The sequence below is a fragment of the Bos taurus genome, chromosome 13 (genome assembly GCF_002263795.3).
Source record: "Bos taurus isolate L1 Dominette 01449 registration number 42190680 breed Hereford chromosome 13, ARS-UCD2.0, whole genome shotgun sequence".
Lineage (NCBI taxonomy): Eukaryota > Metazoa > Chordata > Mammalia > Artiodactyla > Bovidae > Bos > Bos taurus.
The window spans coordinates 53,430,015-53,449,124 of NC_037340.1; the positions used below are offsets into that span (position 1 = coordinate 53,430,015).

Consider the following 19,110-nt stretch of genomic DNA (forward strand, 5'->3'; position numbering starts at 1 on the left):
TTTGACTATAAGATTGTATTTGATGTAGATCATCAATGTTTTGTCCAGCAAGCTTGAAAGTTATTAGCATTGCTGAACAGTAAGGGCATTCTTTTTACGTGTAACTCTATTGACATCAACCCAATCATCTTTATATTTATTAAAGTTTCATATGCACGTAGTTTATAAGTCCAGTAGCTCTACAAGTTATACATATGAAAACTGGAGTCTCTCTAACCTCCTGCCATTCTCCACCTCTGAGACAAAACCACTTTCAACTCTTTAAACTGATGATTTTAGGTTTCACTGCCAAATGTCACATGGTATGCTTACTGATACTTCTTGATTTTTTTCACTCTTAGGCATTATTTATAGACATCCCAGTGTGGAGGATGAGGATGCAATGTTCTGTTACTCCTGACCTATGCTACATATGCACACGTTATTCCTTATTACTCTAATATAATTATAATTTTGGATAGCTTAGTAGTGTCCATGTTATTATTACTATGAGATTATTATTTATAGTTGAGTTTGTAACACTCTTAATTTTGGTTTATGTTGATCCTTTTTTGTGTATGTATAACCACCACTACGGGCAGGCTGCAGAACATTCCATAGCCACAGAGTCTCCCGTGTGCTAGCATAACAAATTGACACACATCCCCACCAAACCAAACCTCTGCCAAATGCCATTCAGTTATATATATATATATAAAATTTTGATAATGTTGTGCAAGTGGAGTGATACTTTGAGACTGGCTTTGTTCAGTCAACATAAGGCTTTCAAGAGACAAAGCTGTACTCGTATATAACTCATTTTTTTTGTACTGCTGAATAGTATTTCCTATGTAGAAAGGTTGTTAAACTCTTCCATTTTATTAGACATTTTGATTTTTCCACTGCTTTGACTCAAAAAGAAACGTTTTAAAACATTTGTGCACAGATTTTGTATGGACAGAGTTTTCACTCCTCTGAGATAAATGCCTGGAAGTATAATTTCTGGATCATATAATCTACTTCTTCTCCCAAAGGAAGGAGAAAATGATTCCCTTTTTGGATGCTGGCCGTACCAGTCTAGGTCCACATTGCACTTTGCAATTGGGCTAAATTTCACTAGCGACATCAATAAAGGTTTGGAATAGGAAATCATTTCAGGTGCTGATCTGGTTCCATCCCAAAATAGAGAAGGTCCTGGTGAACCCTCTTCCTTTTTCCAGCAAAGAGCATGTCTTTGCTGAGGCAAGTACAGAAGGAGACCACAAATCAGTCACATCCTAGGGTCCTGGGCTTGTGTCTTTAGGACATAGACCATAATCACAGATACTCTTGGGATGTGTGAGTTTGCCTGGTGCTTTTGAAAGAAGGGTCACCATGAATGGGGCAAGGCACCCAGAGGAGAAAGCAGAGACCCCAGGTAGGGAGGAAGCATTATTTCTGCTAGGCTTGTCCAATCTCTCTGAAAACACGAAATTCATAACTTGTACCTATGTTTTTTCCCCGAGTCCTATTTCATTGTCTAGAAACAGGAACTACAAGAATCCAGAAGCAGATAACTTTCTCACAGACATTTCACCCCATCATAGGCACTTCCTTTTATATAATGGTAGGTGGAGCTTTTCTCTTCTCCACAGAGCACAGAAATTCAAGTTCTCCCAACTGACACGTCTGGACAGAGCAGCTCCGCTGGCCTCCACAATGACATTCTCTGCCTGCTACTTCTGGCCGCCTCCTTCTTGCCTGTTGCTTACTCTACTCCTGGGACTCACAGGTGAGCATTGCTTAGAGTAGAATCCCCTCTCCCTGTCCCCTGGACTTTCCCCCTGTCCCTGTGCTTTTAGGGTCTCCATGTAAACATGGGTATGCTACCCGAGGCAGTCACAGAAGGCCAAAGGCTGGGCCTTATCTGAGAGCATGAAATCAGGGATCTGAGTTTTCTCTGTAGATCCATCATATGCAGCTGGTTACCAGAGGCTTCCAAACAGAGGATGTTTCAAACTCTAACAGCTTTGTGCATATTTACTTAACTAAACATCCCTCACAACATCCCTGTGTGATAACTATTACTCCAATTGTAAATGGAGAAATTGAAGCACAGAGTAACTTGTCCAATGTCACCTATCTAAAGCAGTGGAGCACAGGATTCAAATCCAGGCTGTCCAGCTCCAGAGTTGATTCTCTGAATAATATTGTGCTGCTCAGCTTCTCAGAAGAGCCCAATTGCAGAAATATCAGAAAATACCAAGAAGCAAACAATATATTAGTCATCACCCATCATGCCACTCAGAGAAGGGTTCAAATTTTTCAGTATATTGCAAGGGTCCTATGCAATGACATTTTTACTGAGATTTTAATATGTGTTATAATTTCTTTTAATGCTCAAAACAGCTTGTACATTAGATTGCTAGGGTACTTTTTAATACATGTTTGTGGGTGAATGTGTTTATGTGTGTGTATGTGCGTGTATATACGTGTGGGTATGAGGAAGTGTTTCCAGACACGTGGTATTTCAAGAAGACTTTTTCTGTTCTTCCCCTTAAAACATTTTTCAATCTACATGGAAGGTTCAGTTTTTGAGGTCTTTAGCAACATCTCTCCTTTTCTACTTCTCTATAAATCTACCCCTTACCCTCACTCAAATTCTTAAGAAAACTTTTCTCTTGGTTAAAGGGTAGAATTTCCTGCGTTGTTATCTTAGTCTCTGCTTCCATGCTGGATAGACGTGAGGAGGAAAGGAGGGATAAAAGACACAAGAATCTTGCCTATACCACCTATATATTCATATCCATATCTATAATTATAACCATATCCATATCTATAACATATATATATATATATATATAATCTAATGCTATCTGAAGCTTCCATGCCTCAGGAAAGCTAATGAGTAATAACTATTCATTTTATTGACCACTCAGCATGTGCCAGGCAATGTTGGAAATGCCCACAGCATTTACTCATGTGATCATTATATCCAAGCTAGATCCTCTTGTGAACCCCTACCTTACAGATAAGGAAACTGAGCAAGGAATGTTCAAGGTTACTCAGTTCAAGGTACCTGATAAAGGTGTGATTTGAACTCAAGCAACCTGGTAGTTGAGCTCATGAGTTTAACCATGGCTCTTCTTGATACTGTGATATTTTTCCATCCCATGATATTTCTGCAGCTTCTGCTAATGGGTGTGGAGAAGTATGGAGTATGGGAAAGAAGGTTTGTGGTTTTCTTCTCCTGGGCTCTTCTTCCTCCTGTATAAATGCAAATTTCTTTTGTTTTTCATAAACTGACCTACGTGGACAACTCAACTTCTGATATACTAATAATTTCCAGAGAAATGTCCACTTAAAATAGAATTCAGTGTCTCATGGAGATGTCACAGTGGGCAATTCAAACAACATATATTTTTTGGATACTTTCTAAGTTGCAGGAAGGAACTTGGGGTACTTTGGTGAATAAAAGAGACTAAGAAGTTGTCTTCATGGATATTTAGCTTAGTGGAAGAAATGACAATAAACAATAGACTTATACTTAATTAAATAACATAGTATGTTAGAAAGTGATAAGTGTTTTAAAAGAGTAGCTAGATAACAAATTGGGAGAATATGTTGGGTGCAATGTATTTCAAGCCTGGTAATCTTGGGTGGGCATCTCTGAGAAGGGGAATTGTGAGCAAAGTTGAAAAGAAAATTCTGAAGTGAGCTATGTGGTTATCCGGTGGAGGAGACTTCCTGACAGGGAGCAGCATGTACAAAAGTCCTGAGAGTAGAATCATCCTCCTGTGTTGAAGGATTTGGTTTTGCTGTGAGTGAAATGGTTGCCATTGCAGTTTTTTCTTTTAAGATTTCATTTAGTTTATTGGACACAAACTTTTCCAGGAGCGTGCCCTATTTTATTTATTTATTTTTTAAGGTAGTTTTATTTCAAGTCTTTAAAGGATCTCCATACTGGTCTCCATAGTGACCATGTAAATTTATGTTCCCAGACACAGATATAAAGAACAGACTTTTGGATTCAATGGGAGAAGGTGAGGGTGGGATGATTTGAGAGAATAGCGTTGAAACATGTACATTGCCATACGTAAAATAGATGAACAGTGCAAATTCGGTGCATGAAATAGGGGACCCAAAGCTGGTGCTCTGGGACAACCCAGAGGGATAGGGTCGGGAGGGAGGTGGGAGGGGGGTTCAGGATGGCAGGGACACATGTAAACCTGCAGCCAATTCATGTTGATATAAGGCAAGCACCATCACCATATTGTAAAGTAATTGTCCTCCAATTAAAATAAATGAATTATTTTAAAAATTTATATTTCCACTAAGAGTGCAACACCAAGAGTGTTCCCCTTTTCCCACATCCTCTCCAGCATTCATTGTTTATAGATTTTTTGATGATGGCCAACTTGATTGGGATGAAGTAGTTTTGACTTGCATTTATTTAATAATAAGCAATGTTGGGCATTTGTTATGTGTTTCTGAACCATCTTGTATGTCTTTTTTGGAGAAATGTCTCTTTTTATGATACTGAGGTGCATGAGCTGCTTGTAGATTTTGGAGATTAATCCTTCGTCAGTTGCTTCATTTGCAATTATTTTTTTCCCATTCTGAGGATTGTCTTTTCATCTTGTTTATGGTTACATTTGTTGTGCAATAGCTTTTAAGTTTAATTAGGTCCCTTAGGTCCCATTTGTTTATTTTTTTGTTTCCATTACCCTAGGAAGTGGGTCATAGAGGATCTTGCTGTGATTGATGTCAAAGACTGTACTGCCTATGTTTTCCTCTATGAGTTTTATAGTTTCTCATCTTACATTTATGTTTTAATCTGTTTTGAGTTTATCTTTGTATATGGTATTAGGAGGTGTTCTAATTTCATTCTTTTAAATGTAGCTGTCCAGTTTTTCCAGCACCACTTATTGAAGAGACTATCTTTTCTCCGTTGAATATTCTTGCCTCCTTTGTCAAACATAAGGTGTATATAGGTGTGTGGATTTATCTTTGGACTTTCTATCTTGTTCCATTGGTCTATATTTCTGTTTCTGTGTCAATACCATACTGTCTTGATGATGAGCTTTGTAATACAGTCTGAAGTCAGGAAGGTTGATTCCTCCAGCTCCATTATTCTTGCTCAAGATTACTTTGACTATTCGGGGTATTTATAGTTTTATATGAATTGTGAATTTTTTTCTAGTTCTATGAAAAAAATGCCAATGGTAATTTGATAGGGATTTCATTGAATCTGAGATTGCTTTGGGTAGTATAGTCATTCTCACAATATTGGTTCTTCCAGTCCAAGAACAATATGAGCATCTATTTATAGTGTTTTTGATTTCTTTCAACAGTGTCTTGTAGTTTTCTGTATACAACTCTTATGTCTCCTTAGGTAGGTTTATTCCTAGTTTCAGCCCTCATAGTTTTGAAGAGGGAAGTGACATAATCTGACATGAGTTTTAATTTATTCTACTATTTGATTGAGAGCAGACTATACATAATATAGAAACAAGTACCTGCTGCTGCTGCTAAGTCACTTCAGTTGTGTCTGACTCTGTGAGACCCCATAGATGGCAGCCCACCAGGCTCCCCCATCCCTGGGATTCTCCAGGCAACAATACTGGAGTGGGTTGCCATTTCCTTCTCCAATGCGTGAAAGTGAAGTTGTTCAGTTGTATCCAACTCCTAGTGACCCCATGGATTGCAGCCTACCAGGCTCCTCTGTCCATAGGATTTTCCAGGCAAGAGTACTGAGAAACAAGCAGAGCATTTGAGACAATCACATTCATGCAAAAAAAAAAAAAAAAATTGTAAAAGTGACTTGCACCTGGGCAGGAGCTAGTAGAGATAAGAGAAAAAAGTCAGATTCCAGATGCATGCTGATGAGAAAGCAACAGAATTTTCTGATGCATAGGATTTGAGGTAGAAGAAAAAGGCTCCAAGGTTTTGAGACTTCTGCATCTGTGTTTTGATGAAAGTTTTCACTTTTGTCCCAGGTTCCAAGGATTTGTTAACAAAATAAGCTACTCATTGTATACAAATCCAGTAGTCATGTATGAATGTGAGAGTTGGACTATAAAGAAAGTTGAGCGCTGAAGAATCTATGCTTTTGAACTGTGGTGTTGGAGGAGACTCTTGAGAGTGCCTTGGATTGCAAGGAGATCCAACCAGTCCATCCTAAAGGAAATCAGTTCTGAATATTCATTGAAAGGACTGATGCTGAAGCTGAAACTCCAATACTTTGGCCACCTGATGTGAAGAACTGACTCTGGAAAAGACTCTGATGCTGAGAAAGATTGAAGGCAGGAGAAGGGGACGACAGAGGATAAGATGGTTGGATGGCATCACCAACGTGATGGACATGAGTTTTTAGCAAACTCCCAGAGTTGGTGATGGACAGGGAAGCCTGGCTTGCTGCAGTCCATTGGGTCGCAAAGAGTCAGACACGACTAACTGACTGAACTGAACTGAACTGATTAGAGCATTATCTAGCTTACTTTCAATATACTAACATTAAAAAGAGAGAGAGAAATAGCAACAGCAGAGGATACATCAACAAATTGGGTTTTGACCAACATCCAGACTCAAACAGCATTGGGAAGTCCCCATGACACAGCACATCTGGAGTCCCAATTGGGAAAAGGTCCCAGGCAGCATGTCCATTCTGTAAGTGAGAGTTCAAAAATTGCAGTTCGGGATTCCCAGGTATAATCACAGAATGCAAACTGATATCATCATCAATCTGTGAGCAAACTGCAGCTCTGGTTTCATGTTAATGCTTTTTGTCATGTAAAACTTGGAATGTTGAGCCTGTGACTTGGTTAGCCAGGGCCCCTCCAGGGGCTCAACAATTTTAAGATTCTTATCCACGGTGCTACAAGATTTGCACTCACAGCAGGCAAGTCAGGGCACTCACAGTCAGGGCAGTGTCCAGGCAGGTTAGAAGCAAGGCCACAGGCCTGCTCTGCTTTGTCTCTGAAGCTTAAACAAGACTATTTACTTAATTTCCTTAACAATCTGGAAGAAGAAGAGGGGCTCAGCTGAGATACAGAGAATGTGGGGGGAAATTCAGTCCAGTTTTAGATGTTTTAACTGTGAGATGGTTATATCTATACAAAGAACATGATGAGTATATAGTTGGACATTCAATTCAGAGTTCAGAGGAAAGGCCTGGAGCAGAGATATAAATAGAATAATTCTTGATTCACAGATAGTAGTGTTTTGTTTTTTTTTTTTTTAATTCTTTGGCTCCTGACCCTTATTCTCTTCCCTCTCCTCCTCTCCTTCCATTCCTCCCTCCAATGTTCTTTCCTATTTCTTCCAATTTTTATCTTAACAGTTCAACTTCCCTAACCTCAATCTTGTCTAGACTTAAAAACCTAAACCATTTGATGATGTTGGCACATCACGGTACTTACCGTGTAATAGCATGCCCCCTCTTTAGGAGGCATGATTGGTTACAAATAGTGCCTATGTCCGTATAGTCAAAGCTCCAGTAGTCATATATGGATGTGACAGTTGAACCACAATGAAAGTTGACCACGGAAGAACTGATGCTTTTGAACAGTGGTATTGGAGAAGACTCTTAAAAGTCCCTTGGACAGCAAGGAGACAAACCAGTCAATCCTAAAGGAAATCAGTCCTGAATATTCATTGGAAGGACTGATGCGGAAGCTGAAACTCCAATACTTTGGCCACCTGATTCGAAGAACTGACTCACTGGAAAAGGCCCTGATGCTGGGAAAGATTGAAAGCAGGAGGAGAAGGGGATGACAGAGGATGGGATAATTGGATGGCATCACTGAGTTGATGGACATGAATTTGAACAAGCTCCGGAAGTTTATGACGGACAGGGAAGCTTGGCATGCTGCAGTCCATGGAATCACAAAGAGTAGGACATGACTGAGTGACTGAATTGAACTGAAGTGAGTGGGTTACCAGCTCACACTCCGCAAAGATGAACCACACATTTTCTACTCAAGGAGTAGGGAAGAAACAGAAAAGAACACAGAATTTGTTTGTGGCACCAAAACATCCTGCTCCTCTGATTTATACCCCTGTAATTAGACCCTTGCCTGTTTAATAGAACATTTCAGATAAGTAATATGTTTGTATTTCTCTGTATCTCCAGAAACTGGGTTGCCGGGGACCAGCCCCGGCTGATCCAGGGTATTCGAAGCGGGGACGGCGTCGGTGACCTATTTATTTAAATATTTTATCAAAGATATAAAGAGTAATAGGATGAGGATAGCTCAGTAGGAAAATTCAGTGGAGAAAAGAGGCTGAGTAGCTTGGTTTACGCGGGAGACCAATAAAACTTCAAGACAAGAAGTTTGCACCACTTACGTAGGCCGCAGGCGTCCTTCCGTTCTCCCAAAGGAGAGGAGACACTGAGGCCTCCCCGGTCGGATCTTAGAAGCCCAGGCATAATTAGCAAGCATGGCGGTTTCCGCGCTCCAGATGGAGACTCAGCCAGAATTTGGGAGAGAGAGAGACATGGGGAGACCAAGTTTCTGTGAACAAGGCCCGCACTTTATTTTCCAAAATAGTTTTTTATACCTTAAGTTGTGCATAGAGGATAATGGGGGAAGGGGTGGAGTCATGCAAGGACAGCAGTTCCTGGTTCTAATTGAAGCCAGGCTTTCAAACTTATCATATGCAAAAGTTCAGGTGATTTACATCATCTTCTGGCCAGGAGGCCTGTTAACATTTTAAGAAACTTATCTTTCTCTAAAGGTGATTATTCCAAAGTCAGGCACCAGCCTCCAAAAAAGCATTGGACAAAGCTGCATTCCTATAGGGCAAAGGTGAGGTGGGCTCAATCAAGAAAAGAATTAACTCTCAAGAGTCCAAGGTTACAAACACTGAGGCTACTACTTACATTTCTATACACCCATTATATCAATCAATACAGTGCCAAGGACACAGTAGGTAAGGGGTATGGAGACTTAGCAGCAAATATTGGCTCAATAAGTGAAAAACCCTTCACCAATACAATTTCTAATAAATCTTTTAACTGCTCAAAGGAATCTGTATTTAGACAGTTTAGAACATCTCCTGCCTCTCACAGGAGTTGGGAGGCTCTGAACAATCACATGTGGCCGGAAAAACCTATTCAGGCAGGCTAGAGGATTTCCAAAGGAGTTTGTAGGTTAAACACTGTCACACCCAGGAATTATTAGCTGGAGCTGTAAGCTAACTCTTTTTTCAGAGAGAGGTATTGGGGCACAGCCCCCCGTAAAGTCAGAGGTGTAGGTGAAAGCACAAAGCAGAAAGTAGGCAGACTCTGGTTTTGGGGGTAGATGCTCAAGAATTTCCAGGGGGACTCCTGAGGCTCGATCCCGCCTTTGCGTATGCCGAGCCTCCTTCCTCATGACCTTTGCCACGGGTGGAGCTCGCTCCCCGCACTGGGTAGTTAGGGAGGCAGTGAAATCAATCTGGTAAATTTGCACCTGTAGTGAAATAATTGGCCCCATGGTGACTTGTGTCCCTTTAACTTGTAACTCATTGTCCAAATGTAGTCAGCCACCTGCAGTTCTTTTCAAAACATGATTTTGGAATTTGCTGTTTCCTTGCTTGCTTGTCCCCATGGTTCTACCTTCCTATTCACTTGTAGTTTCCTCAAATGTATCAACATGTAGAATCACACATTTATCACTCCTTGGCCTTTTGGCTAAGATCAAGTGTAGAATCACACATTTTATTTTTCCTTGAACCATTTGGTTCAGTTCAAAAGCTTTATTTGGGGCAATCACCATGTTTCAGATCTCATTTGTTTTTTTTTGCAGTAAAATATAAAAAACATAAAATTTACCATTTTAGCTACTTTGAGAAATATCAATAACCTCAGATATGCAGATGGCACCATCCTTATGGCAGAAAGTGAAGAGGAACTTTTTAAAAAGCCTCTTGATGAAAGTGAAAGAGGAGAGTGAAAAAGTTGGCTTAAAGCTCAACATTCAGAAAACGAAGATCATGGCATTTGGTCCCATCACTTCATGGCAAATAGATGGGGAAACAGTGGAAACAGTGTCAGACTTTATTTTTTTGGGTCCAAAATCACTGCAGATGGTGATTGCAGCCATGAAATTAAAAGACGCTTTCTCCTTGGAAGGAAAGTTATGATCAACCTAGATAACATATTAAAAAGCAGACATTACTTTGCCAACAAATTCTGTCTAGTCAAGGCTATGTTTTTTCCAGTGGTCATGTATGGATGTGAGAGTTGGACTGTGAAGAAGGCTGAGCGCCGAAGAATTGATGCTTTTGAACTGTGGTGTTGGAGAAGATTCCTGAGAGTCCCTTGGACTGCAAGGAGATCCAGCCAGTCCATTCTAAAGGAGATCAGTCCTGGGTGTTCTTTGGAAGGAATGATGCTAAAGCTGAAACTCCAGTACTTTGGCCACCTGATGCGAAGAGCTGACTCATTGGAAAAGACTCTGATGCTGGGAGGGATTGGGGGCAGGAGGAGAAGGGGACGACAGAGGATGAGATGGCTGGTGGCATCACTGACTCGATGGACATGAGTCTGAGTGAACTCCGGGAGTTGGTGATGGACAGGGAGGCCTGGCGTGCTGCAATTCATGGGGTTGCAAAGAGTCGGACACGACTGAGCGACTGAACTGAACTGAACTGAAGGATACAAAGTGGCACTAAGGACCTTCACAGTGTTGTGAAGTGTTACAGTACATATTGCCAGAACTTTTTCAACATCTGTAGCAGAAAATCTTGGAGAAGACAATGGCACCGCACTCCAGTACTCTTGCCTGGAAAATCCCGTGGATGGAGGAGCCTGGTAGGCTGCAGTCCATGGGGTCACTGGGAGTCGGACACGACTGAGTGACTTCACTTTGACTTCTCACTTTCATGCATTGGAGAAGGAAATGGCAACCCACTCCAATGTTCTTGCCTGGAGAATCCCAGGGACAGGGGAGCCTAGTGGGCTGCCATCTATGGGGTCGCACAGAGTCGGACATGACTGAAGTGACTTAGCAGCAGCAGCAGAAAATCTATTCATTAAACTGTAACTCCTCATTTCTTTTCCCCTGCAACCACTGGAAACATCTATTCTACTTTTTCTCTGTGAATTTGCCTATTCTATGTACCATAAGTGGAATCATCTATTTGTCCTCTTTTATCTGGCTTATTTCACTAAGCGTATTTTTAAGGTTCATCCATGCCATGATGTAGGTGTCAAAATGTTTTGCTTTTTAGGGCTGAAATATTATATATATATATATATATATGTGTGTGTGTGTGTGTGTATATATATATATATGTTATGATATGTATATATATGATATATGATATGTTTGCTTATGTATATATATATGTATATATATGATATAAGATATGTTTGCTTTTTAGGGCTGAAATATTATATATATATGTTATGATATGTATATATATGATATATGATATCATATATATATGATATGATATGTTATGATATATATATATCTCACATTTAATTTATCTATTCATCTATTGATGGATTTTGGGCTATTTCCTTTACATTGAAGTATAGTTGCTGTAAAATAATTTGTAAATTACAGGTGTAAAATAGAGTGATTCACAATTTTTAAAGGTTATATTCCATTTATCATTATTATAAAATATTGGTTGTATTCCTGGTGTAGTACAATATATCCTTGTAGCTTATTTCATATGTAATTATTTGCACCTCTTCACCCCTTAGCCTATATTTTCCTTTTCCTTTCTTTGTCCCCACTAGTTTGTCCTCTATATCTTTGAGTCTGTCTCTTTATTGTTATGTTAACTAGTTTGCTGTATTTTTTATTTTCCATATATAAGTTGTATCATACACTATTTGTCTTTCTCTGTCTTACTTATTTCATTTGCCTTCCAATTCCATCTATTTTGCTGCAAATGGCAAAATTTCATTTTTACGGCTGAGCAATATTACATTATAAATAGAAAGCTATATGCATGTTCAGAAGCAGCAGTTAGAACAAGACATGGAACAACGCAATGGTTCAAAATTGGGAAAGGAGTATGTCAAGAGTATATATCATGACATGGCTTATTGAACTTATATGCAGAGTGAAAAGTGAAAGTGAAAATCACTCAGTCGTGACCAAGTGACATCATGTGAATTGCCAGGTTGGATAAATCACAAGCTGGAATCAAGATTTCTGGAATCCAAACATGTCAATAACCTCAGAAAGTTAAGATGAACTAAAGAACCTCTTGATAAAGGTGAAAGAGGAGAATGGAAAAATTGGCTTAAAATTCAACATTCAAAAAACTAAGATCATGGCATCTGGTCCCATCAGTTCATGGCAAATAGATGGGGGAAGAAAATGGAAACACTGACAGACTTTATTTTCTTGGGCTCCAAAATCACCGTGGACTGTGACTGCAGCCATGAAATTAAAAGACACCTGCTCTTTGGAAGAAAAGCTATGACAAACCTCGACAGAGTGTTAAAAAGCAGAGATATCACTTTGCTGATAAAGATCCACATAGTCAAAGCTATGGTTTTTCCAGTAGTCATGTACAGATGTGAGAGTTGGACCATAAAGAAGGCTGAGCACTGAAGAATTGATACTTTTGAACTTTGGTTCTGGGGAAGACTCTTGAGTGTCCCTTGGACAGCAAGGAGAGCAAAGCCGTAATCCTAAAGGAAATCAACCCTGAATATTTACGGGAAGGACTGATGCTGAAGCTCCAATACTTTTGCCCCTGATGTGAAGAGCTGACTCTCTGAAAAAGCCCCTGATGCTGGGAAAGATTGAGGGCATTAGGAGAAGGGAGTAACAGAGGACGAGACGGTTGGATAGCATCACCAACTCAATGGACGTGAGTTTGAGCAAACTCTGGGAGATAGTGGATGGGGTCCATGGGGTCACAAAAAGTCAGACATGACTGAGCAACTGAACAATAACAACAAATATATTCCACTTTACACACATACACACACACACATACATTATACATACCCTTCATGGATCACAGCCTTGTCATGGTAAAGGGGCTTGCATAACTCAACAGTGTTATGAGCCAATCCTTGCAGGGCCACCCAAGACAGATGAGTCATAGTCAAGAGTTCTGACAGAACGTGGTTCACTGGAGGAGGCAAACCACTGCAGGATTCTTGCTGCAAGAACCCCATGAGCAGTACGAAAAAAAAAAAAAAAAAATGAAACCAGAAGATGAGTCCCACAGGTCAGAAGCTGTCCAATTCACTTCATGGCAAATAGATGTGGAAACAGTGGCTGACTTTATTTTTCTAGGCTCCAAAATCACTGCGGATGGTGATTGCAGCCATGAAATTAAGACACTTACTCCTTGGATGGAAAGTTATGACCAACCTAGATAGCATATTAAAAAGAAGAGACATTACTTTGCCAACAAAGGTTCATCTAGTCAAGGCTATGTTTTTTCCAGTGGTCTTGTATGGATGTGAGAGTTGGACTATAAAGAAAGTTGAGCGCCAAAGAATTGATGCTTTTGAACTGTGGTGTTGGAGAAGACTCTTGCAAGTCCCTTGGACTGCAAGGAGATCCAATCAGTCCATCCTAAAGGAGATCAGTCCTGGGTGTTCATTGGTAGGACTGATGTTGAAGCTGAAACTCCAATACTTTGGCCACCTGATGCGAAGAGCTGACTCATTTGAAAAGACCCTGATGCTGGGAAAGATTGAGGGCAGGAGGAGAGGGGGACAACAGAGGATGAGATGGTTGGATGGCATCACCAACTCAATGGACATGGGTTTGGGTGGACTCTGGGAGTTAGTGATGGACAGGGAGGCCTGGCGTGCTGCGGTTCACAGGGTCACAAAGAGTCGGACATGACTGAGCGACTGAACTGAACTGATGCTATTGGGGAAGAGTGGAGGGCAATTACTAATAGCTCCAGAAAGAGTGAAGTGGCTTGTCAAAGCTGAAATGACGCTCAGTTGTGAATGCGTCTGGTGGTGAAAATATATATTCCAATGCTATAGAGAATAAGACTGTGTAGGAGTGGTCACAAGCTGCCTTCACCCCATTGCATGCTCTGAGGGGTGCACACGAGCCACCACCACTGCTAAGAACCCCAGAACTGGGCACCAGCCACTATATCATCATACCCCCTATAAGGGGAATAACGACCAACACACATGGAGGAAAGCTGTGACATGGACATATAGTAAAAATAGTCATTGCACCAAGAATATTAAACCCACACAAGCTACACAGGGACACTCCCATGAATAAACAGCCCTCCAAGAAAACAGTAGATAATTGCTTCTTTTAAACACACAGAATAAGAAAAACATAAGTAAAATGAAGAATCAGAGAAACCACTGCTGATTAAAAGACCAAGAGAATTCCCCTGAAAAAACAAATAATTAAACAGACCTCTTTAGTCTAATAGATGCCGATTTCAAACAGGAGATGATGAAAATATTTAAGGAATTAAGAATAGAATAGGCTTTCTAGTCATAGCAAGAACACACTGGTCATAACAAACACCCTCTTCCAACATCACAAAAGAAGACTCTACGCATGGACATCACCAGATGGTCATTACCGAAATCAGATTGATTACATTCTCTGCAGCCAAAGATAGACAAGCTCTATACAGTCAGTTAAAACAAGACCTGGAGCTGACTGTGGCTCAGATTATGAACTCCTTATTTCCAAATTCAGACTTAAATTGAAGAAAGTAAGAAAAACCACTAGACCATTCAGGTATGACCTAAATAAAATTCCTTACATTATACAGTGGAAGTGACAAATAGATTCAAGGGATTAGATCTGATAGACAGACTGCCTGAAGAACTATGGACAGATTCATGACATTGTACAGGAGGCAGTGATCAAGACTATCCCCAAGAAAAAGATATGCAAAAAGGCAAAATGGTTGTCTGAGGAGGCCTTACAAATAGCTGAGAAAAGAAGAGAAGCTAAAGGCAAAGGCGAACAGGAAAGATATACCCATTTGAATGCAGACTTCCAAAGAATAGCAAGGGGAGATAGGAAAGCCTTCCTCACTGATCAATGCAAAGAAATAGAGGAAAATGGTAGAATGGGAAAAACTAGAGATCTCTTCAAGAAAATTAGAGATACCAAGGGAACATTTCATGCAAAGACGGGCACAATGAAGGACAGAAGTGGAATGGAACTAATAGAAGCACAAAATATTAAGAAGAGGTGGCAAGAATACACAGAAGAACTACACAAAAAAAGATCTCCAGGTAACTGTGATGGTGTGATCACTCACTTAGAGCCAGACATCCTGGAGTGTGAAGTCAAGTGGGACTTAGGAAGCATCACTATGAACAAAGCTAGTGGAGGTGATGGAATTCCAGTTGAGCTATTTCAAATCCTAAAAAACAATGGTGTTGAAGTGCTGCACTCAACATGCCAGCAAATTTGGAAAACTTAGCAGTGACCATAGGACTGGAAAAGGTCAGTTTTCATTCCAATCCCAAAGAAAGGCAATGCCAAAGAATGTTCAAACTACCGTACAATTGCACTCATCTCACATGCTAGCAAAGTAATGCTCAAAATTCTCCAAGCTAGCCTTCAACAGTATGTGAACTGTGAACTTCAAGATGTTCAAGCTGGATTTAGAAAAGGCAGAGGAACCAGAGATCAAACTGCCAACATCCGTTGGATCATTGAAAAAGCAAGAGAGTTCCAGAAAAACATCTACTTTTGCTTCGTTGACTACACAAAAGTCTTTGACTGTGTGAATCACAACAAACTGTGGAAAATTCTTCAAGAGATGGGAATACCAGACCACCTGACCTGGCTCCTGAGAAATCTTTATGCAGGTCAAGAAGCAACGGTTGGAACTGGACATGGAACAACAGACTGGTTCCAAATAGGAAAAGGAGCACGTCAAGGCTGTATATTGTCACCCTACTTATTTAACTTAAATGCAGAACATCATACGAAATGCCGGGCTGGATAAGGCGCAAGCTGGAATCAAGATTGCCGGGAGAAGTATCAATAACCTCAGATATGCAGATGACACCACCCTTAAGACAGAAAGCAAAGAAGAACTAAAGAGCCTCTTGATGAAAGTGAAAGAGGAGAGTGAAAAGTTGGCTTAAAACTCAACATTCAGAAAATGAAGATCATGGCATCTGGTCCCATCACTTCATGGCAAATAGATGGGGAAACAATGGAAACAGTGAGTGACTTTATTTTCTTGGTCTCCAAAATCACTGCAGATGGTGACTGAAGCCATGAAAGTAAAAGATGCTTGTTTCTTGGAAGAAAAGCTATGACCAACCTAGACAGCATATTAAAAAGCAGAGACATTACTTTGTCAACAAAGGTCCGTCTAGTCAAGGCTATGATTTTTCCAGTAGCCATGTGAGAGTTGGACTATAAAGAAAACTGAGCACCAAAGAATTGATGCTTTTAAACTGTGGTGTTGGAGAAGACTCTTGAGAGTCCCTTGGACTGTAAGATCAAACCAGTCAATCCTAAAGGAAGTCAGTCCTGAATATTCATTGGAAGGACTGATGCTGAAGCTGAAACTCCAATACTTTGGCCACCTGATGCAAAGAACTGACTCACTGGAAAAGACCCTAATGCTGGGAAGGATTGAGGGCAGGAAGAGAAGGGGACAACAGAGGATGCAGTGGTTGGATGGCATCACCAACTCAATGGACATGAGTTTGAGCAAGCTCCAGGAGTTTGTGATGGACAGGGAAGCCTGGCGTGCTGCAGTCCATGAGGTTGCAAAGAGTTGGACACGACTGAGCAACTGAACTAACTAAATATAAATAGAATATAGACTGCTGTAAAAAAAGAAAGAAAGAAACCTTTAACTATAGAGAACACCAAGAGAAATTAGAAAACTAATTTGCCAAGACAAAACTGAACTAAAAGCAATGAATAGTAAGATGAATGATGCAGAAGAACAAACAGGTGATCTGGAAGATAAAATATTGGAGATCACCCAATCAGGACAGCAGAGAGAAAGTCAAAAGGAAAAGAATGAAAACAATATAAGACCCCCATGGGATAATATAAAGCTCATCAATCTATGCATAATAGGGATTCCAGAAGGGAAAGAAAGAGAAAAGTGGATTAAAAATGTACTTGAAGTAATTATGGCTGAAAACTTCTGAAACCTAAAAAGGAAGCATATATTCAGGTACAGGAAGCATAGAGGGTCCCAAAAAATGTAAACCCAAACAGAGCTACACCAAACCATATTATAATGAAAATGGTAAAAATTATAAAAAGAGGTTTCTTAATGTAGCAAGAGAAAAAGAGTTAATTACAAGAGAACCCTGTAAGACTATCAGCTGATTTCTCTACAAAAACATTGCAGGCCAGAGGGTGTGGCAAAATATATTCAAAGTCCTGAAAAATAAAAACCTGCAACTTAGGATCCTCTCTCTATCAAGATTATCATTTAGAATAGGAGAGATGAAGAATTCCTCAGGCAGAACTGAGAAAAATAGCCATACTAAATCTATCTTAAAGGAAATACTGAAAGGTCTTCTCTAACTACAAGAGAAGTAAGAATATATGCGAAAGAGAAAAATCACAATTGGAAAGCAAATCATCTAAATAAGCTAGTACACATATTTTTTTTTCATTTTAAATATCTATGAAAATGATAATAGCCAAAATGAACATGAAAAATGTAAAAGAGGACATCAGAATCATAAAATGTGGGAAAATAGAGTAAGAAAATGTACTTTTTTTCTTCATTTCCTAGAATGCGTTTGAGCCAATATGACTTCCAGTCTGAGGCAAAATACCTGATTCCCTGGTGGCTCAGAAGGTAAAGAGTCTGCCTGCAATTCAGGAGACCTGGGTTTGATCCCTGGATTGGGAAGGTCCCCTGGAGAAGGAAATGGCAGTCCACTCCAGTATTCTTGCCTGGAAAATCCCATGGATGGAGGAGCCTGTCAGGCTACAGTCCATGGCTCGCAAAGAGTTGGATATGACTGAACGACTTCTCTTTCTTTCTCTCTTTCTCTGTCTCTCTTTCTGTCTTTCTTCCTTCCTTCCTTTCTTCCTTCCTTTCTTTCTTTCTTAGACAAATAGTTATAGGCGAGATTGACATACTCGTAAAACAGGGTAACCACAAATTTAAAACACACAATAGATTCACACAAAACAAAAAGAAGAGAACATAAGTATAATACAAAAGAAAATCGTAAAACCACAAATGAAAAAAGTAAAAGAAAAAGAAAGGGAGAAAGAAGAAATATAAAATAAATGGGAAAGAAAAACTTAAAATGGCAATAAATATATACTCATCTATCAATAATTACCTTATATGTCAATGGACTAAATGGTCCAATCAAAAGACACAGAGAGACAGATTAGATAAAAAAAAATAAGAGCCTACAAAATGCTGCATACAAGAGAACCAAGTTAGGGCAAAGGGCTCACATAAATTGAAAGTGAGTGGATGGAAAAAAATATTTCATGTAAATAGAAATGAGAAGAAAGTGGGGGTCGCAATACACATATCAGACAAACTGGATTTTAACAAAGGCCACAAAGGAATAAAGGACACTATAAAATGGTAAAAGAATCAACATAAGAAGAGAATTTTATCGATATATATGCACCTAAATATAGGAGCACCCAAATACATAAAACAAATACTATCAGATACAAGGGAAGAAACTGATGTGAATAGTAGGAGACTTTCCACCCCAGTCACATCAATGGGCAGATTTTCTAGAGAGAAAAGCAGTAAGGCAACAGAGATCCTAAATTATATAAAAGAACAGTTAGACTTAATTGACATTTTCAGGACATTATATCCCCCCAAAAGCAGAACACACATTCCTTTTAAGTATTCATGGAGCATTTTCTCAGATTGACCACATATTGGGGCACAAAACAAGATCTAACAAATTTAAGAGTATAGAAACTATCTCAAGTAACTTTTCTGACTACATGGCATGAATGTAGAAATCAACCACAGAAAAAGAAATGAGAAAAAACAATTATATGGAGAGCAAATGACAATCTACTAAAAAACCAATGGATCAATGATGAAATCAAAGAGAAAATTTTAAAATACCTTAGTTCAGTTCAGTCACTCAGTTGTGTCCAACTCTTTGCGACCCCATGAACTGCAGCACCCCAGGCCTCCCTGTCCATCACCAACTCCTGGAGTCTACCCAAACCCATGTCCATCACCCATGTCGGT

The 19,110-nt window shown here is 39.7% G+C and overlaps 1 protein-coding gene across 5 annotated transcripts in view; it reads left to right on the forward strand.

Moving 5' to 3' along the window:
* Nucleotides 1-1,610: 1,610 nt before the first annotated feature.
* Nucleotides 1,611-19,110, forward strand: part of SIRPB1 (signal-regulatory protein beta 1) — a 93,202-nt gene continuing 75,702 nt past the window's right edge. For 4 of the 5 annotated variants that reach the window (XM_059892653.1, XM_059892652.1, XM_059892651.1 and 1 more), the window contains exon 1: nucleotides 1,611-1,750. In XM_059892653.1, coding sequence (XP_059748636.1) covers nucleotides 1,678-1,750 — 73 coding nt within the window. In that variant the 5' untranslated portion in view covers nucleotides 1,611-1,677. 5 annotated transcript variants of the gene reach the window in all.